Source organism: Pan paniscus, chromosome 5 (assembly GCF_029289425.2).
Source record: "Pan paniscus chromosome 5, NHGRI_mPanPan1-v2.0_pri, whole genome shotgun sequence".
NCBI classification, from domain to species: domain Eukaryota; kingdom Metazoa; phylum Chordata; class Mammalia; order Primates; family Hominidae; genus Pan; species Pan paniscus.
Window position 1 is genome coordinate 42,096,500 of NC_073254.2, and position 22,706 is coordinate 42,119,205.

Here is a 22,706-nt window from a genome sequence, read left to right on the forward strand (position 1 = left end):
GGTTGCTCTGTCTCTGCTTAGCACCATGTAGGAACACAAGAAGAAGAGAGGTGTCTGCAAATGGAAATGGGCCTTCATCTGACACTGGATCTGCTAGTACCTTGATCTTGGACTTCCTAGCCTCTTCCAGCTTTAAACAAATTTCTATTGTTTAAGATACCTAGTCTATTGTAATTTAACATAACAGCACAAATTAAGACACCAGGTGACTCCAATATGCAACCAGGGTAAAATAACACCAGTTTAAGTTGTAGAAGTGGAATTCTATAGTTGTGGTAAACTCCTAGAATATTAAAAACAGACTAGAAGAATAATAATAGTAAGTTTTAATATTCTTACTGAGTTAGGCTATTATATGCAATTGAATTGTTAATTTGAGGGTATTTTATAATTCTTTTTATTAGGAACCAGTTACCTAAACAATGTAAATGCATTAGACCAGGAGCATACTAGGTCCCCAATCTAGTTACTGAAGCACAAATTCTATTGGCAAAACATGCATAAACATACACATTCTAGATGCAACACAGCAAAATGCTGATGTATAGTAAACCCATTCAAGAAAATATTGTAAATATACAAAACTGATTATAAAACTCCAAACTACCTTTGAAATAATCTATTCCAAATCCTTCATTCCATAAAGGAAACTAAAGCTTAAAACAGTAGAGTTTTCTAATGTCACAGAGTGGCTTAATAACAATTGGATTAGTTCAGCCCAATGTACTTTCCATTCCATAACATGATAGTGAAAATTTAAAAGATTTCAAGGCAGTTTCTAAATCCACTCTGATTCTTCAGTACTTAACAAAAGGACAAACTAAAGTAAATATCTCCCCTAAATTTATGATGTTCCTAGAATTGTCATATGCCAGGATGCAGTCTCTGATGTTTGTTGAGAGCAGAGCGATATCTGAAGGATTTTCCACAATCATTACATCCAAAAGGCTTCTCTCCTGAATGAATTCTCTGGTGCTGAATGAGATATGTGCTCTGGCTAAAAGTCTTTCTGCATTCATTACAGTTATAAGGTTTCTCTCCAGTATGAGTATTCTGATGTTCAGTCAGATGAGTGCTCCGGCTAAAGGCTTTGTCACATTCATTGCACTTATAGGGCTTCTCCCCAGTGTGAATTCGTTGATGCTGAGTTAGATGGGAGCTCTGGCTAAAGGTCTTTTCACATTTATTACACTGGTAGGGTTTTTCTTCTGTGTGAGTTTTTTGATGTTGAGCAAGAGATGAACAATGTCGAAAGGCTTTGCCACACTCAGCACACTCATAAGGCTTGGCTCCTGTATGAATTCTCTTATGCTGTGTAAGGTGTATGTTCTGGTTGAATGCTCTCCCACACTCATTACACTTGTAAGGTCGTTCTCCAGTATGGATCTTCCTATGCTGAATAAGGGATGAACCATAACTGAAGGTTTTCCCACATTCATGACACTGATAGGGTTTCTCTCCAGTATGAATTCTTTCATGCTTAGCAAGAGATGAACTCCGAATAAAAGCTTTCCCACATTCTTTACATTCATAAGCTTTCTCTTGAGTATGAGTTTTCTGATGCTGATTAAGGTTTGAGAGATAACTGAAAGCCTTTCCACATTCACTGCATTCAAAGGGCTTTTCTCTCGTGTGAATTCTCCGATGTTGAGTAAGGGATGAGCAGTAACTGAAGGCCTTTCCACATTCATTGCATTTGTAAGGTTTTTCTCCAGTATGAATTTTCAGGTGTTGAGCAAGGGATGACCAGTAACTAAAAGATTTTCCACATTCTGCACAATCATAGGGTTTCTCCCCAGTATGAGTTTTTTGATGCTGAGTGAGGTTTGAGTGCTGGCTGAAGGCTTTCCCACATTCATTGCATTCGTACGGTTTTTCACCAGTATGAATCATATGATGACGGATAAAAGTTGAGGGCCCGTTGAAGGCCTTTCCACATTCATTACATTTATAGGTTTTTTCTCCAGTATGAATTTTTTGATGTTGAGTAAGGTGTGTGCTCCTGGTGAAGGTTTTATCACATTCATCACATTTAAAAGGTTTTTCTCCTGTATGAATTTTCTGATGTTCCATAAAGTGGCCTCTCTGGCTAAAGGCTTTTCCACACTCATTACAAGTGTATGGCTTCTCGCCAGTATGAATTCTCTGATGCTGAACAAGATGGGTCCTCTGACTAAAGGCTTTCCCACATTCATCACATTTATATGGTTTTTCTCCAGTATGAATTCTTTGATGTTGAGTAAGAGATGGACCCTCAATGAAGCCTTTTCCACACTGATCACATTTATATGGTTTATCTCCAGTATGAATTCTTTGATGGTTTATAAGGTTTTCACTCCGGCTGAAGGCTTTTTCACATTCATTACATTTGTAGGGTTTTTCTCCAGTATGTGTTCTCTGATGGCGAATAAGAGCTGAACAATAACTAAAGGCTTTCCCACATTCATTGCACTTACAAGATTTCTCTTTTTTAACTGGGTTTGAATTCTGTTTGATGCTTCTTTTAGTAGAGGTCTCTTCTGGAGATGGTTCTTGTGTTACAAGGTTTGAACTCACATTGACGCTTTTCCCAAATTCATTATTTACAGGGCCTTTTTCCCAACTGGGTATTGTCTTTTCGGTTACCTTTATTTCCTTTGGCAGTGTCTGTTGGTTTGCCTGCTGTCTCTCTAAACTGCCTTCATATTCCCAACTTTCTAGCAAGTTGGAACTCCAAGAATCATCTCTTTTGTGTTTTTCCACTATTACCTCTGGAGATAGCTCTTCTTCAGAAATGTCAGGCTCTGGGGCTGACACACTATTTTCAAGTCTTGTCTCCCAGTCTAAAAGAAAAAGAAAATTCCAGTGTTCTCTGAATAGAGAAAAAATAAACTGCTATTGTGGGAATAATATAATGATACTAAAAAATAAATCCCTCAGAAAATTCTAATGGTTTTCAAATATATAGCCATATTATTTGGGGAGAAAGTTGGAAGGAGCTAAGGAGAATTATAAATAAAATACGAAAGTGGCAAAAGAATGTCTAATTCAATTTCATAGATAATCTTCAAGAACCAGTAAGGAAATACATTTAAGGTAATAGTTGATTAAAAAGGTGACAACAGAGATGGCTAAGAGTAGACAGAGATGAACTGAATCTGAAGGGGGCAGTTTGAATTGGGATTCCTTGCTAATAAACAACAAAACAAAAAATCCAAGAACCATGATTTAAAGACAGAACAAACAGGAAAGATGTATTAGCTAAGACCCCATGTGTTTCAGCCTGGAACACTGAAGAAATAATCACATCATTGCTAGATATGGGAAGAGTTGTAAATAGTAGAGAAATAATTTAGCAGGGAGAAACTAACAAGTTCAAGTCTAGGCATTTTGAGAATTAAGAAAAGAAATGGAGAGCTGGACTATAGTAGCGTTTGTGGAAGTGAAAGATGCCAACATCAGAATAACAAGGATGTTCAAATGTAGGATGGAAAGTATCAGCTCAAAAAAGGAAGGACAAGAATAGCTAAAGCCTTAGAAATATATGTGAAAAAGAGCAGAGGCAGAGGGAAGATCCTTGAGAATAGTCAGGGTAACAGAATTAATAAAATATACCAATGAAAGAAAGCAGTTTATCAGCAAACACATAAAACAACAGAAGAAACATAACCAGGAAAGTACATAATCAGGAAGTAAACTGTTGCCCAAAACAAAAGAGATGACAACTAAAAGAAGCAGGGTAGTCAATGCTGGCAATATTCTTAAAGAACAGATTCAATGGTATCAGGAGTTTACAGCAGACCCCAGAGGATCCTGAATCTTTCCCATATTGCAAGCCCAGTCACTATCACTACCACTACCACTATCACTGCAAGCATGAGCAGTGCGGCAGACCTCAGAGCTGCCTAGCATCCCCTCCACACCTGGCACTACAGGTAACAGCACAGCACGTATTAGTGTAGGCAGCCTCGCAGCAGTAGAATTTCTACAGGAGGGACGAGATCAATACAATACAGGGTTTGGAAACAGCCGATTGTTCAAGAAATAAATATGTTTTCATCAACAGAAATGACACCAAGGAAGGTATGTTTGCAAAGCAGGTAGCCATAAAGAATACCTCTGGAAGTACTTCACAATGAAAGATATGGAGACCATGGAGTCTGATGCTGTTAAAGAACAGTGCATGGAAGTGGCAGATCTCCAACTCTGGTTGGAGTTCCACTCAAAGGCAACATGAAACAGGCCATGGCCAATGTTATCTATATCGTCATGTCCTCTACTCAATAACCAACAGAATTACTAGAATATAAGGGGCAGGGCAAAAAATGAAGGGATGGAGAAAGTTCCCAAAGACCAGATTGAAAAATACCATCCCTATTGCAGAAGCAATTCTCTCTTTACTACAAACAAAGTCTACAGACATTGACTATACTATTCTGATGTCCCATGTGTGGAGAAGTAATCGAGGGTATTGACAACCAGGGGACAAGAAAACAAGATAGACCAGTGAGACAGATACATATCAGGGTTATAGATCATGATCCTGAGGGTCAAGATCATCAAGACAGCTCCGAGAAGATGGCAATAAAGAGGATGAGGGAAATTATGTAGACTAGGCCCAGGGCTAGTGGCCAAACTCAACATACGTACTGTCACAATATCACTAGCTGTAAAGATATCTACAAAACTATACGACATTTTTATAAAGACAAAAGCAGCCAACTCACCAGCTAAGAATAAATCTATTCTAGATGCTGATAAAGATAGACTTGAGGGCTGATTTACCAAGACTATCATCATCAGGTCAAATTCCAGCAATAAAAAGTAACCAAAAGAATGGAGCTAAATATCTCAAGTGCTTGCCTTCTGTTCACTGACCAGGTAAGTGGAACTATAAAAATTATCTATGCAACATGGGGGTGGGGGTTATTATTTTTGCCTAAATAAATCTTTCTGGTAAAAAGTAGTTTTTGAAAAGCCTAAGTTTTTCAATATACATTTTAATGGTTTAAAATGGTTTTCTATCTGGTCAAGTAAAACTTCATTTTTAATTTGTAATAAAACTTGACAACTTGCTTTTTCCATAAGCCCCAGTTATTAAAGTTCTTCTTCTTTTTTTTTAATTAAGCTTTCTAAAGTATGTTCCATGAAACCATTCTAAGAGAAAGATTTTACAGATGTGATATGAAAAAAAAGTATTCATTGTTGGAGGCAGGGCGGGGGTTGGGGGATGTTACATTCTATGCATCCTGTTGAGCATTCATAACACCTAACTGCCTATTTAAAAAAAAAATCTCTGAGTGGTACTCCAGTTAGAAACTTGCTAAAGTTTGAACATGGCATACATTTTTCCCCCATAAAGAAGAACCTCACCTACATCCCATTAACTCTAGAGACGTATCCCTTAACTAGAATGACTAGGTTTGTTTGTTTTTCCAGGGTCAGATCCTTAGGTTACTTCATGCAGTTTGGAAACTGATGATTTAGATGAAAGTTATTCATAATTTCAAAAACTGTATGATGAAGTGATAAAATCAGAAGCTAGCTAGGTGCAGTGGCTCACACCTGTAATTGCAGCACTTTGAGATGCTGAGGCGGGTAGATCACTTGAGCCCAGGAGTTCAAGACCAGCCTGGGCAACATGGCGAAACCGTGTCTCCACTAAAAATACAAAAATTAGCCAGGCATGGTGGCGTGCACCTGTAGTTCCAGCTACTCGGGAGACTGACGTGGGAGGATTACTCGAGCCTGGGAGGCAGAAGCTGCAGTGAACCAAGATTACGCCACTGCACTACAGCCTGGGCAACAGAATGAGACTTTGTTTCAAAAAAAGAAAAAAAAAAATCAGAAGCTATACATGTTACTAGGTAAGAATTGGGTGATAAAGAAACGAAGCCTGCAGTTATGGAATTCATTTTTGTTGAGTTTGCTTGGGAAAGAAAAGAGAAACTGAATGGTGGCCATAAAGATTCATATTGTGGAGTAAATCTATTTGGAAATATAGGTTATGTATTTCTATTTAAAAGTACTGGGAATGGAGCCCGTAGATCCAAAATAAAAAATTGTAAGGACTGAAAAGTACGGTGATAATTATGAGATCACGGTCCTAAAGGAAGTAGAAAGAGATGTAATTCAGAGTCCAGTTCGAGAGGTGGATTTCATAAAAAGGTAGGAAGGACATCTCCTCAAAAAGGGGCATAACATAGAATATATATTGCAACAATTAGTGACATAACAAAGCATAAGAAAGTCCAGAAAACAGATGTTTTCCCATTTCTCCACAGGAAATACTTTAAAGGGAAGAAAGTACATCTACACTTCAGACATAAAATCCTCTCTTATCAGGCTGACAGTCGGAGTTAATGATATTCATCTGCTGGCATCCATGACTTACCTGCACAGGTACCTACTGGAATGCTTGGCTCCATGATCCATGGCTCTGTCCCTTGCTCTAACTGGGAAATCACATCAGGTTTAGAAACTTGGAGTCCTGTTCATTAGGGAAAAAAAGAAAGAAACCTGCAGTAAGGGGAAAGTACCATATCAGAATTCAATCACCACTTTGTCTTTAGAAGAAATGATATGTAGTAAAAACCTGATGGGAGTGGATAGCATATCAAGCTTTAGTGTTACCAGTTCCCAGACATGGTGGGAGTATAATTTGGGAACTGATCGGGGTTCAGGAAAATTATTATTTTGTCCCTCTGCTTGCTAGGATGGTAGAAACCTTTTCAAAAACTAGAAATTTAGAAATTGTTGGTTACTAAACTTAAAGGCAAACTCCCCTGAGCACAAGAGAGAACCCTCCTCCTGCACACCCCTTGATATTAACTCAGAGAAATTATCCTTACCTATAGAGACCAGGTGTGTATAATTTTCCAATGTCACATCCCTGAACAAATCTCTCTGGCCAGGGTCCAGCTGTTTCCATTCTTCCTGGGTAAAGTCCACTATCACATCCTTGAAAGTCACCGATTCCTGAAATACCAAACATATTTCTGCTTAGCCGTAAGCATTTACTTAGGAAAGGGGTAAAGTTAGCAATACTGACAGAAGTAAGGCAGTCTATAGGATGTCTGCAAAACAATCTTGACATTTTCTCCTTTATGAAATAAATGTAAAAACAGTGCCTCATCCATTGGGTTATTGTAAGAATTAAATAAAACATTCCATGTGAAATGCTTAATTTAACGTCTGGCATATAATAAGTGCTCAGTCAATATGGCCATTGTTGTTGTCCTTCATCATCATCATTACCATCATCATCTCTGTGTTCCAAGGTCTGCTAAGTATTAATGGTTTAACTATTATCATCAATATTTTTTACTACCTACAATGTGCAAAAGCACCCAAAGGTTTTTTGAAAAAGAGAGGTGGAAAGACTTGCCCTAATACATTTCAAAAGATAAAGTAATTTAAAAATGGCCTAGTCTGGAATAAAACAAAATGAAATAAAATAGAAAATCCAGAAACAGATTCATATTTATAAGAGTTAAAAGGCATTAAGCAGCTTTCAAATTGGTTAAAAGTTAGTTAAATTAAAAGTAAGTTAAAAGTGAAATTAGTTAAGATGGATTAGTCACTAAATCATGCCATAACAAACGACTGTCTGTGAAAAAAAAATTAAGGTGAGATCCTTACTTCACAACACACACAAAAATTCCTGCCAACCTAAAGATGAAATTGTAAATAAAAAGTCAAAATAAAATAGAATAAAAAACAGGAAAATATTTGTATAAGCTTGAAATCTGGAAGGCAAAATTTACATGATGGAGAGAGAGATCGATAGATATAACCACATAACAATGTAAAACATCTATAAGACATCATAAACAAAAGGCAATTTAACTAAAAAGCTTCTGCACAGTAAAAAAAAAAAAAAAACAATCTACAGAGTTCAAGACAACCTGCAGAAGGGGCAAAAATATTTGCAAACTATTCATCTCACAGGGGACTAATATCCAGAATATACTCAAATCAACAGCAAAAAAATAAATAATACCATTAAAAAGTGAGTGAAGTATCTGAATAGGCATTTCTCAAAAGAAGACATATAAACACCCAAATATATGAAAAAATGCTCAATATCACTAAATGCAAATCAAAACCATAATAAGATATCATCTCACCCCAGTTAGTCAAAAAGACAAAAAAAAAATAACAAATGCTGGCAAGGATACACCACTGGTGGGAATGTAAATTAGTACAACCATTATGGAAAACAGTTTGGCACTGTCTCAAAAAAACTAAATATGGAACTACCATATGATCCAGCAATCCCACTAATGGGTATTTATCCAAAGTGAAGGAAATCAGTATACCAAAGAGACACATGCATCCCCATGTTTGCTATGGCTTTACTGACAACAGCTAAGATATAGAATCAACCTAAATGTCCATCAACAGACGAATGGATAAAGAAAATGTGGTATATATACACAATGGAATACCATTCAGCCATTTTAAAAAAGAATAAAATCTTGTCATTAGTGGTAACATGGATGTACCTGCAGGACATTATGTTAAGTGAAATATGCCAGGCACAGAAAGATAAATATCGCATGTTCTCATTCACATGTAGAAGCAAACAAAAACAAAACGAGCTCATAGAGAGTAGAATTGTGCTTACTAGAGGCTGGGAAGGGTAGAGGAGGGAAGGCTAGGGAAAGACTGGCTAACAGTTACAAAGTTACAGGTAGATGGAAGGAATAAGTTCCAGTGTCTATAGCACTATAGCGTGAATATGGTTAACAATAATTTAGTGTATAATTACAAGAAAGTAGAAGAGAGGATTCGGAATATTCACAACACAAAGAAGTGATAAATGTTCAAGGTGATGGATATGCTAATTATCCTGATTTTATCATTACACATTGTATTCACGTACCAAAATATCACTCTGTATCCCATGGATATGTACAATTATTACATGTCAACTAAAAATTAAGGGGGAAAAAAAAAAGATCAACTACCCACAACAATAGCAACAATAAAGGCCAACAACCCAAATAGGCAAGTCACCGAGGAAAACGTGAAACCATGAAAAGATGCTCCCCTCCCCTGAAAATATAGTTAAACAGTAAAATATCAGACTGGGTAACACTGCTAAAGTGCTCATGTGTACTATGGTGGAAACAGAACCCAAATGCAATCTATCTGGGGGGCAATCTGACAAGATCTATCAAAACTTTAATGGATACACCATTTGATCTGGTCTTCCTACTTCTAGGAATTTATTATTCAGAAACACTTCTAGGTACAAAGACATATGTACAATTGCCATTTCAACATCATTTGTGTGGAAGGAAAAAAAATCAAACTTACATGTCCATTAATAGGATAGTGGTTAAAAAATATATAGTACACCCATACTAAAACACTTTATATAGATAGTTATCAAATGATGTATATCTATACGTACTTATTAGAAAATATGTACACAAGAGGACAGGCATGGTGGCTCACACCTGCAATCTCAACACTGTGGGAGGCCGAGGTGGGAGGACTGCTTGAGCCCAAGAGTTCAAGACCAGCCTGCGCAACACAGTGAGACCTCATCGGCACTAAAGATAAAAATAGAAATAAGCTGGGCGTGGTGGCACGCACCTGTAGTCCCAGCTCCTCAGGAAGCTGAGGTGGGAGGATTGCTTCCACCCAGAAGTTCGAGGTTGCAGTGACCTATGATCATACCACTGAACTCTAGGGTATAATCCTACTTTTCTTTTTATGAATAGGAAGAACGTTTATATGTAAATGAACAGAAAAAAATCTAAAAGAATACTCAACCAAATACTATTGGTGGGACTGGGTAGTGGGACCTATAGGCAATGCAGGCAACTTCCTCCTTTTTTTATTGCTATGTATTTAAAACTAAGTGAGAGAGCAATAACTTTGTTTAAAAACTATAAATATATTAAATCATTAGGACTTTTCCCTCTAAACATGACAAAGCAACTGGACTAGCTCTTCCAATATAAATAAAACTGAACAATATATCTGAAACAAGTATTTTCATATTTTGAACAGCAGGCAGGACAGAAGTGATACAGAGAGAAGGGAAACACTAACATGAGCCCCAGAATCCTCTTAACTTTTTGCCGGAGGCACTGTCCAGACTGCAGAGCAGGGAGGCAGAGCTCTACCAAAGCAGTGGTCTTACTGAGCTGAGGAGACAAAGTTGAAAGTTCAGAACTACTGAGGCAGGGAATTTGCAGGATAGATACTGGAGAGGAGGGAGCTGCAGAGAAAAGGAATACCACAAATCTGGTGTAAATACAATCTCCATGGGCAATGCAAAGTTACCAACATGACATAACTGAATAGAGTTGAGAAGTTATGTGCACAGTCGGCTCCCACAAACAGTTCCAGGACACTTTAGGAGCAGGGCAAGTCTAGACTGTGAGGAAAGAATATAAGCAGCAGGTCTGGTTGGCTCATTCCTTGCTAAATTCCAGGGATGCCTAGATCCTTGGTTCTGATCCTTGAACAAGCTCTGAAAACTAAACCTTTGAACATTTCCATGGTCACTAATTATCGACATAATTCTGTGTGCCTAGTCACTGATTAATGACGTTATTCTGTGTGCCCAGTGCACTGGGACAAGATGTACCAAACTGTCAACATCGTTTAAAGAAACACGGAAATTTATGAGTGTACCAGGTGCCGAGTGTGGGGTCTATACTATAGCTGGTCATATGGCAGGTAAAGGCCAATGTGATCAGCAACCTTTATGAATTCGGACTCCAAGACTCAAGCAGGATTCCCTGGGTAGACATTTTTCATGTTTCTGTGGCTCACAGTAACAGAGAAAGTGTATCTGTACAATCATCACAGAGGGAGGACTCAGAAGCCTGTACCTGATTTCTCTGGACTCTGATTATGAATACCCTTTTCCTTCTGATCCTCTTTTGTATGCTTTGCTGTAATATTTGTTAGCCATGATTTATGCTACTGAGTCATATGAATCATTCCAACAAATCACTGAACTAAAGCGTGGTCATGGGTCCCTGAAACACAGCCCTAGAGTAAGGCTACACTAGATCAGCCCTAACAATGCTTACAGTTTAAAATACAAATGTCAATAGAATCAAGCTGTGGCCAAGATGGAATTAACAATAATTGGATTTACTCTCCTACATGAAATAAACAATACATTCCAGACAAAATGAAACAAAAGTCTCCATCACACTGAACCTCAGGTAGCAAAGAAAAGTGATCCCTGAGAATCAGGAAACAAATGAGGTGAGCCCTACAATTGCTCTAGCTTACTGCCTTGAGAGTTTCCAAACACTGGTGTAGGGAGGTGGAACCTAGGAGGAGCCCAGCAGATTTCTGGAACTCAAGAGATAGAGCTGAGAGTTTGGGAAAATCAAGGTGACTAGAGTTCACAAGACACAATACTGGAGCGGAGAGAGCTACACAAAGAGAGAAGCAAGGAAAACTGCAGAGGTTCCCTCTTGAGTATTCAGAAAAGTACCAATCTGTGCATGGGTGTGATAAGACTATCTGAGGCCAGTGAAAGAATCACCTAAAGGAGTCAAGGGACCAGAACCAGCACTCAAAAAGGGTTAGAAATACATTAGCCAAAATGGAAAACTTCATAATTCATGAGGCATTGGGTAGAATACTCAATGGTCCTGCCTCTATGGTCAGGAATAAATAGGCTGAGACTAAATGCTGTTCTGGGCCCACTTAAGAAATCTTAAAAGGCCTGAAAGGAACACACTGTTTCCAGTAACTTAACTGCATCCCAGAATAAGGTTCAAGAATTTTTTTTTTTTTTTTTGAGATGGAGTTTCTCTCTGTTGCCCAGGCTGGAGTGCAGTGGCATGATCTCGGCTCACTGCAAGCTCTACCTCCCAGGTTCACGCCATTGTGCTGCCTCAGCCTCCCGAGTATCTGGGACCGCAGGTGCCCGCCGCCACACCCGGCTAATTTTTTTGTATTTTTAGTAGAGACGGGGTTTCACTGTGTTAGCCAGAATGATCTCGATCTGCTGACCTCGTGATCCACCCGCCTTGGCCTCCCAAAGTGCTGGGATTACGGGTGTGAGCCACCGCGCCTGGCCAAGAATATTTTATATGAATATAAAAATATTCAGAACCCAATAAGGTAAAATTCAGTGTGTGGCATCCAATCAAAGACTATCAGGCAGCTGGGCACGGTGGCTCACACCTGTAATCCCAGCACTTTGGGAGGCCGAGGCAGGCAGATCATGAGGCCAGGAGTTTGAGACCAGCCTGACCAACATGGCAAAACGCTGTCTCTACTAAAAGTACAAAAAAATTAGCCAGGCATGGTGGTGCGCGCCTGTAATCCCAGCTACTCAGGAGGCTGAGGCAGGAGAACCGCTTGAACCCAGGAGGCAGAGGTTGCAGTGAGCTGAGATTGTGCCACTGCACTCCAGCCTGGGCGACAGAGTGAGACTCTGTCTCAAAAAAAAAAAAAAAAAAAATTATCAGGCAATGCAGAGAAGCAGGAAAATATAACCCATAATAAAGAGAAAAGTCAATCAACTGAAACCAACCCAGAAGAGATGTTAGAGTTAACAGACAAGAACATCAAAAGTTTTTATGACTGTATTCCATATGTTCAAAATGTTCAAAACGTTAGGCAGAGATATGAAAGACATTTAAAAAAAAAAAAGAGAACACATGGACACAGGAAGGGGAACATCACACTCCGGGGACTGTTGTGGGGTGGGGGGAGGGGGAGGGGGGAGGGGGGAGGGATAGCATTAGGGGATATACCTAATGCTAAATGACGAGTTAATGGGTGCAGCACACCAACATGGCACATGTATACATATGTAACAAACCTGCACATTGTGCACATGTACCCTAAAACTTAAAGTATAATAATAATAAAGAAAAAAAAAAAACTAAATGGAACTTCTTAGAGCTGAAAATGAGAATGTTTTGAGATTTAAAAAAATTCACCAGTTAGTATTAACAGAAGAGTAAGCTTTGAAGAAGAGAGATTAGTAACTTCAAAGACACAGAAATCAAAGCTATTCAAAATAAAAGAAAAAAATAATTTTAAAAAAAGAGCCTTGGGGAGCTCTAGGAGAACTTTAAGTTGCCTGCTTTATGTGTGATTGGAGTACCGGGGCGGGAGGCGAAAGATGAGAGGGGACCAGAAATCATTTGTGAGGAAATAACAGCTGATTATTTTCCAAACTTGATTTTAACCACAAAAAAATTGCACCAAAATACATCATAATCAAATAGTTTAAACTCAGTGATAGAAAAAAATCTTACAAGTAATCTGAGGAAAAAAGACACACAAATATAAAAAAACAAAGATAAAAACAACAGTAACTTTTTTGTTAGAAACAATGGACACTGGAGCAATATCAAATACTGAAAAGAAGAAATCTGTCACACTAGAATTAATAAACAAAGGCAAAATAAAGACTTCTTTAGACATAGAAACCTGAAAGTATTATTCACAGCAGACCTACACTACAAGAAATGTTAAAGGAAGTCCTTCGACCAGATTAAAAAAAAAAAAAACAGATGAAAATATGGTTCGACACCAGGGTTTCTCAACCTTGGCACTATTGATATTTTGGACCAGATGATTCTCTTAGAAAAGTGTGGGGGCCTGTCCTGTGTATGGAGACATCACTGGTCTCAACCCACTGGATGCTAATAGCACTCCCTACCAAGTCATGACAATCAAAAAAGTTCCCTAACACTCTCAAATGTTGCTCCTTGGGGAGCAAAATCACTCACGATTGTGAACTACTGATTTATAAAAATGAATAAAGAATACCGAAAATGATCATTACACAATGAGCATTGTAATAATTATACACAATTATTTTCTTATTACTTAAATCTCTTTCAAAGATAATTGGCTGCTTAAAGAAAATAACAACAAAGTATTATGGGATTTATAACATATGTAACAAGTAAAATATATGGCAACAATAGCATAAAAACTGTGGTGGGGGGGGAATGGAAATACACTATTCTAAGTAAAATGGAATATCACTTGAAAGTAAATGGTGATTAAAACAAATATGAATCCCTAAAGCAACAAGTAAAATAGCAAAGAGTTATGGCTAATAAGCTAATGAAGGAGATAAAATAGAATCATAAGCATATTCAATCCAAAAGAAGGTAAGAATAGAAGGAAAAAAAGAAAAAAGACAATACAAATAGAAAACAAACAGCAAGGTAAAAGACTTATCCATATCAAAAGTCACATTATATTTAAATGTAACACATTACATGTAAGATCATACTGAATACAAATGGTCTAAACACCCCAAGAAGCAGAGATTTCCAGATTGGATAAAAAAAGCAAAACCCGGCCGGGCACAGTGGTTCATGCCTGTAATCCCAGCACTTTGGGAGGCCAAGGTGGGCGGATCACGAGGTCAGGAGATCGAGACCATCCTGGCTAACATGGTGAAACCCCGTCTCTACTAAAAATACAAAAAAATTAGCTGGGCTTGGTGGCGAGCGCCAGTAGTCCTAGCTACTGGGGAGGCTGAGGCAGGATAATGGCGTGAACCCAGGAGGCGGAGCTTGCAGTGAGCCGAGATCGCCCCACTGCACTCCAGGCTGGGCGACAGAGCAAGACTCTGTCTCAAAAAAAAAAAAAAAAAAAGAGCTTCTATCATGTGAGGACATGAGGAGAAGGCACCATCTACGAACCAGACACAGAATCTACAGGCACTTTGATCTTGAACTTCTCAGCTTACAAAACTGTGAGAAATAAAGTTCTGTTATTTAAAAAAAAAAAGAAAAGAAAAGAAAAGAAAAGAAAAATCCGGCAGTGCGCGGTGGCTCATGCCTGTAATCCCAGCACTTCGGGAGGGCGAGGCGGGTGGATCACGAAGTCAGGAGATCGAGACCATCCTGGCTAACACAGTGAAACCCTGTCTTGACTAAAAATACAAAAAAATTAGCCAGGCATGGTGGCAGGTGCCTGTAGTCCTAGCTACTCGGGAGGCTGAGGCAGGAGAATGGCATGAACCTGGGAGGCCGAGCTTGCAGTGAGCTGAGATCGCGCCACTGCACTCCAGGCTGGGCAACAGAAAGAGACTCCATCTCAAAAAAAAAAAAAAAAAGCAAAACCCAACTACATGTTGCTTGTAAGTAACTCACTTTAAATATAAAGATACAAATAAGTTAAAAGCAAAAATATATAAAAATATATACCATATGTCAAAGTAAATTTCAAGGCAAAAGATATTACCAGGCATTAAAAACACTGTTTCTCAACGATAAAGGAGTCAATTGATTAAGAGAACATAACAATCCTAAATATTTATGCACCTAATAACAGCGCTTCAAAATATATTTGCGAAAATTGGTAAAACAGCAAGGAGAAACAGACCAACCCACAACAGTCTGAGATTTCAATACCCCTTTCACAATAACTGATAAAACAAGCAGACAGGAAATCAGTAAGGATATAAAAGACTTGAACAACACTATCAACCAAGTTGACCAAACTGATATCTGTGGTATACAGAACAAAGCCCTCCCAAAGATGTCCATGTCCCAACCCCTGAAACCTGTGAATTTGTTACCTAACATGGCAAAAGAGACTTTACAAATGTGATCAGACTAAGGGCCTTGAGTGGGGAAATTATTCTGTATTACATAGGTGAGCCTAGAGTAATCACAAGGGTCTTTATAAGAGGGAGGTAAGCATATCAGAGTAGGAGACAGAAAGACAGAAGACAAGTCAGAGTCAGAGGGAGAGAGAGAGAGAGAGATAAATTTGAAGATGCCACAGTACTAGCTTTGAAGATAGAATAAGTAGACAAAGAACACAGCAGCCTCTAGAAGCTGGAAAAGGCAAGGAATAGATTCTTCCCCTAGAACCTTCAGAAGAATGCTGTCCTGACAACCTATTTTGGACTTTTGACTTCTAACACTGTGAGTAAATTGTGTTATTTTACACCATCTAAGCTTATGGCAATTAATTATAGCAGCAATAGAAAACTAATACATCTATAGAACATTCTATAAAACAATAGCAAAATATACATTCTTTTCAAGTGCTCACTGATAGTTTACCAAGATGTACCACACTCTGGGCAAAAAAACAAGTCTCCATAAATTTGAAAGGATTCAAGTCACACAAGGTATGTTCTCTGATTATGGATATTTTCACTCTCTTGCTTTTGGTAATGGTTTCATGAATGTATATATGACAACACTTATCAAATTATATATTTTTAAATATGTGCAGTTTACTGTCACAATATACCCCCCAATTAAAAAAAAATACCAAAAGTACTTGGGCTGAAAGTGGGAAGAACTGGTACCATTTCTTTGTTAAGAAAATTCAGTTATGGGACACGAATTAAGCAGGGGGGAAATTTTAAGAAGGAGGAGGGCTTGAGGTTGATTATGGCTGGTGAGCAATTGTTACCTTTTTTGTCTAAGTTCTCCATCAGTCCAGGTCACTTTTCTTCCATTAAAAATCATTAATGGTTCATAAATGGCCTACACAATAAAGCCTTCAACTTCTCATCCAGGTATTCAAGGCTTTCATATTCTGACTTCATTCAATCATTTGTGTACCACTTGCCATAAACCATCTCTTCCAAATTTTTCTGAATCCTGTGTAACATCTGTTAATCCTTACTTATGAACTTCTGCTTATAATCTTCTCTATACCTAGAATCCACACCTCCAGCCCCACCACCTTACTTGTTCAAATATCCAAATGTCACCTATTGTTTTAGAGGCATCCCAAGTCCCCCATCCTCCATGAAACTCTCCTAATCCCTCCAGACCACATACATTTTTCCATTCTCTAATATCCACATTACTCATTTCACCTTTCTTACATTTACCTGTTTTATTTTCTAGCAGTCATTTTGGCCTATTAAAGGATCAAGTTTTGGGGCCTGGCGTGGTGGCTCACACCTGCAATCCCAGCACTTTGGGAGGCCAAAGTGGATGGATCATGAGGTCAGGAGTTTGAGACCAGCATCACCATCATGATGAAACCCCGTCTCTACTAAAAATACAAAAAATTAGCCAGGCGTGGTAGTGTGGGCCTGTAGTCCCAGCTACTCGGGACGCTGAGGCAGGAGAATTGCTTGAACCCGGCAGGCGGAGGTTGCAGTGAGCGGAGATCACCACCATTGCACTCCAGCCTGGGCGACAGAGGGAGACTCAATCTCAAAAAAAAGGATCCAGTTTTGTACTTCTTTTGCTCTCCCATCCCTGGAGCATAGCAAGATACTAAGCAAGTGGTAAGTGGTGAATGTATTAGTTAAAGCTGGAGAGGCACAGCTAGGAATGCGGTTACTAGACAGATGAGAGCCCAGAATGAACTGCCAACATTGATTTTTGGATAAATAGAAAAAACGAAACAAAACAAAAAAACCACAATCACCCTCTAAAGAATAAAATGGCATTTCAAGAAACCACATCTTACCTGAAAACTGGCTGATGAGAGTAGATTATGTCCCCCTTGGAGAAGGGTGGAGTCTGGAGAGGACAGATCTAGGGGAAGAAGCAGGAGCCATATGACTTCTGTTCAATTTAGCTATTCCCAGCAATCCATAAATTCCATTTACTCTTCTATTTGAAAATAACAGAAACTATGCCATTTCCTTTATATTTTAGAATGCAAAAAAAGTTACAAGATAACTGGGGCCCTGGTACCCTCCTCAGTAGGCTCAGGAGGTAAAGCATTGCTTTATGATTCAGTTTTGTACCTAGACACTTAGAAGTCATATGTATTATATGACTCAATCTATGTTCCTCATTAAATGAGGCAAACTATTTCTGCTGGCCTTTCTCTGCTACATAAAAAATATGAAGAAGTAATCCGATTACTTTCCAAAAGCCTTCATAGGCCCTTTGAAAACTTTGCTAGTAATGCAAATTAAATATCACAATGACATATGCTACTTACTCTACCCACCCAACAGAATGTCTTAAATTAAACAGACATGGTCAATACTAATTGCTGGCAAGAATATAAAGCAATTAGAACTTTTTAGATTGGTATATGGTATAAATTTATCAACCACTTATGAAAACTGGTAGTTTATACTAAGCTAAACATATGACTATCCTATGACTCAGCAATTCCACTCCTGTCCTTACATCCATAGAAATGCTTATATCCACCAAAGACTTCTACAAGGATCTTCACTGCAGATTTATTCATAATATCTCAGAACTAGAAACAACCCAAATGCCTTTCAACAGAACACAGCATAAACAACCATGGTATTTTCATACAATGGATTATTCCAAAATATAAGAAAGAGCTACTAACATAATTAACAACATGGATGCATCTCTTAAACATAATGTTGAGCAAAACAAGCAAAACAAAATAATGCATACTGTATGACTATATTTATATTAACTTTAAAAACCAACCAAACTGATCTACAGTAATGAAAGTTAGAATAGTACTTCTGGAGGGATAACTGACTGGGCAGAGGCACAAGATACTTCTGGGGCATTAGAAACATTCCATATCTTGGTTATACTAGTTTATACATACATGAAAATTTGAAAAGCTATATACTGTACAGTATTTGTGCACTTTACTGTATACAACTTATACCTTAATAAACAAAACAAAAAAAAGCTTTGCTCTTGGGGGAATCCACTTAGAGTACTGGTTGACAGGAAAGCCTGATTCTCAAAATGACTCGTCTGGTAATTAATTATGTATAATTATGCAAGTCCCTTGTCTTCTTTAGGCTTCAATTTCCTCATCTTTAAAAGACTAGAGGCGAATGTCTGACAAACATACCTTTCAAAATCCTCTTGAAGAGGAGATAGCGGTGAGGAAAACCAAACTAGGTACACCTGTTTCCACAAGTAAGACAAGAAGAATTTTCTCCTCTTAGAAATTTAATGTATGCAGAAAGACTAGTGAGGGAAGATGTCTCTGGATACAAAATTTGAATGAGACTGGCTGGGCAGAGTGGCTCATGCCTGTAATCCCAGCACTTTGGGAGGCTGAGGCGGGCGGATCACAAGGTCAGGAGTTCGAGACCAGCCTGACCAACATGGTGAAACCCCCATCTCTACTAAAAATACAAAAATTAACCAGGCGTGGTGGCACGTGCTTGTAATCCCAGCTACTCAGAAGGCTGAGGCAGGAGAACTGCTTGAACCCGGGAGAGGGAGGTTGCAGTGAGCCGAAATTACGCCACTGCACTCCAGCCTGGGCGACAGAGCAAGACAGCGTTTCAAAAACAAACAAAAAAAATTTGAATGAGACATGAGGTATGAAATAGACTAGCAATGCTGTAAGAGATGCTTGGTAAAAACTAAGAAAAAACAATCAAACAGGTAAGGGTCAAGATGGATATTTATGACCACACATAGATGCGTGAGATAGTGGCAATAAGCCAAGTGAATGTACAGCTGAAAAAAAGAAAGGAAACTCAATATTTTAGGCATTAACCAAGGCTTGTTGGGTTGGAAGACATAAGACCTTAAAACTATAAAAGAAATCAACTAAGGGACTAAATATAAAGACAGTGGGGAACATGAAGAATAAAAAGAAAAGCTAAACAATCAAATGGACAGAACCCAAGTAATTTCAGGGAATCTAAATTGCACCACTAAGGTGCAAGGGCAATCTCTTTGGGATACCACCATTAGGGTAGGTCAGTGCCATCTAATTTTAGTTCCAAGATTCAAATTCCAGAGACAGCTAACTGGCCTAGTGTGGGTTTTATGACCAAGCCTTGTTTAAAAGAGAGCTGGGTAAAATTTACGCAAAATGATCTGATATAAACAGACAGACTAAGAGATGGATTATTGTATGTGATGCAATAATCCTGAGTGTGAAACCTGATGGAAATTGTAGATAAATCGAAAGAAAGAAAGAAAAAAAAACAAAAGTAGCACCATGCTGGCAACAGTGTGCCATAGACAGCTTAGGCAGGTGGGGGTGATGAATAATATGGAGAAAAGCAGTTTCAACTGTTTGGCTAAGTATGTAAGTTTCATTTTGTAAAAAATGTATTAATCAAGAAATTCTTAATTTATATTAATGGTGTCATGCCTCAGAAAGTAGAGGAAGCAATAAAGGGAACTATTATGCTCAACTTGATCTTGACCAGTAAAGAAAAACTGTTTTGTAACAGAAGTCTTAAGAAAAAAATGAAGATATTATCTTGGAAGCTCTTAACAGTGAAAGAAAATGTTCTAAATGCACAGACAGGTACCTAAGACTTTAGGAAAACAGAATCAAGAGAAATGTCTCAGGTAAGATGCTTTTTATTCCAAATAACAGCAACCAACAGAACCAAAAACAGCAACAGTTACAGAAACCAACTGTGTGCTTGGCACATAGTAAATGCTCAGTATGTGCTACAAAAGTTATGATTACAAGGAACAGAGGCTCAGTAAAGTTAATCCTAATGATAAAATTGTGAGAAATCCACAAAATAAAGAAAAAACAAAGGCTTTTAATGAAACTACTTTGGCTGATTTAATTCTGAGAAACTTAGAATATATATATAAAAAAACCACTGTAAAAAAGACTTGAAGTACAAAAAATTGAAGAGAAGTATGGACCAAACCTACATTATTCACATGACTAATATGAATAATGTTAAGACTTCTAATGATATTATCTTTAACAAAGGCAAAAAAAGGACTCCATGATAATAGTTAGGTTAAACCAAACTTGATTGCACAGCCATACCTAAAGAATGTAAAGACAACACCAATGCAGAGAGAACTCTATAGGGACACGTCATAAGCCTCTGTCCTTACCCTGACCTGTTCAATGACAGGTAGGAAGAAATAGAAGGAATATTCATCAAATCCGCTAGTGGCATTAAGTTAGAAAGGACAGTTAAGGCACTGAATAACTAAATTAGGATTCATAATCATTCTGAAAGCCTAAAACATGTGACCAAAAAATTGAACAGTCATAAATATAAGTCATGACATTAAGGATAATAATAATTCCATTACACAAAAATGGTGTAAATCTAGATCACTGCAGTTTATGTAAAAAAGATCTAAAGTTTACAGTACATCACTGATAGTTTTTAAAGCAAATGTGATCTAATGCCAAACAGCGGAAGTATAATCCGAGTCAAAGGAAGTAGTACATTATTCTCTCAGGTACTTTTCAAAGCACATCCAAAGAACTATGTTTACCATTAGGCACTGCATTTTAACAAAAATGCTGACAAGCAGGAGAGTTTTCAGAGAAAGGTCTAGATACATCACACAGACCAATAAAAAGAAGTGAGGCTATATTGCTTAGAAAAGAATTTATGAGGAGGAGTTGTAACAGCTGAATTCACATATCTTAAGGGCAGCAGTGTGAAAGAAAGAACAGACACTTTCCTTTTCTTGGGAGGACTAAGAACTAAGATCAACACAAAAGTTACAGGGACAAGTACATCTGTTTAATATAAGAAACTAAAAAAGAAAGCCAACAAGGGAATAGTCTGCACCCAAAATGGCGAGTTTAATGCCACACTAGTTCGGGCATAGGGTTGACAGACAGCCGTCTGCCAAGGAGATTTCAAAACTGACTCTTTCATTGAAGGGATAATTGCCAAGATGTCTTCTGACTTCAAGATTATAATTTTAATATTTAATATTCAGAAGTCATGTGGGGATCACAGATATTCTGAATGATTATGTCTTTTCATTCCCCAATGGAACGAAAGAAAAAAATAAACTCCTCTCCCAAGTATCTCTCTATAAAACAGAATCTCTCCCTACAATGTAATTCGGTTTCTTTGCTAATCCCTAAGCATACCGTTCCTTCCTTCCAAATCTCCTGCTCTGATCTCAAGTATTTGATCCTCCAGTCATGACTGTTCTCAAGCCTCCATCACCCCGCTCTCCCCCAAGTCGACCCCACTACCTTCCATCTCAGGAGCTCATCCCGTTCCTCTGGAACTTGAACACCAGGGTTCGCCAGGCAGCGTTCCTTCAGCTGGTACCTCGGTCTAGGACTCAGATGTCTAACTCCCCTTGCAGGGAATCTGCAACACGCTGAGGTTGTCTACCCTAAAAGACACAGGATGGCGTCAGCAGCATACGTCACACAATCACACATCAGAGTCTTGCAAAGTGACCAAGAGGTGCTACACAAGAGAAGTGCCCCAAGAGAGCACTAGAGAGGTGTGTGGCACTCCGATGAACAAAACAGAGTGGAGATCGGGTACGCGGGTTCTGCTTCAGATCCAAAAAACCCTTGGTGCCCACCCTAGAATCTGGCCGGGGCATCCACAGACCTGGTGTGTTCCCTCTGTGCACACTTGTGACTCACACCCCTGCGAGCTCGGATAACACGAAGACACACCTGTTGCAGAGCGTTAAAGCTGGAAGGTGGACAAGCAGGGCGGGGCCCGGCACCCGACTTCCCCTTAGGCCAGAACAAAAGAACAAAGCCCTCCAAGGGATCAGGGCGGGACCGCCCCGCACAGAAGGAGGCGAGGTGCGCCCCCTTCGAGGACTCCCCAGCTTTCTCCTGCAGAGGCCTCTAAGCGCGAAAACAGAAGGGTTACGTCACGAGTCCGGAGGGCTGGCTGTTGCCATGGTGATACCTGAGCTCCCCTCCCCCTATAGCGATCCGCACACTCCGATCCCGGGTCCGGAAGCGCATTGACCGCCACCAGACCTAACGCAGGGAGCCGAAGCAACTGGACTCCCAGAGCGCCAACCTCTTTCCACGCCTACAACCGGCTTCAACGGTCACTTCCGGTCGTTACGAGCGAGCCCCGCCCCGCACGCCGG

At 38.9% G+C, this 22,706-nt stretch overlaps 1 protein-coding gene across 4 annotated transcripts; it reads right to left on the reverse strand.

The window, feature by feature from the left end:
- Positions 1–311: 311 nt before the first annotated feature.
- Positions 312–22,699, reverse strand: ZNF184 (zinc finger protein 184). 4 transcript variants are annotated; one of them, XM_008955024.4, is made up of 6 exons: positions 22,517–22,699; positions 21,832–21,977; positions 17,395–17,462; positions 6,831–6,957; positions 6,374–6,469; positions 312–2,822 (listed from the first exon to the last, which is right to left on the reverse strand). In XM_008955024.4, exons 2-6 carry the CDS (start codon positions 21,836–21,838, stop codon positions 865–867), a joined length of 2,256 nt encoding a protein of 751 aa, XP_008953272.1. In that variant the 5' UTR covers positions 21,839–21,977; positions 22,517–22,699; the 3' UTR covers positions 312–864. The 4 variants fall into 4 exon arrangements, with proteins under 4 accessions (XP_008953272.1, XP_008953271.1, XP_054969237.1 ...); XM_008955023.5 differs by having other exon boundaries at positions 22,273–22,699; XM_055113262.2 differs by having other exon boundaries at positions 22,205–22,657.
- Between the last annotated feature and the right edge of the window lie 7 nt (positions 22,700–22,706).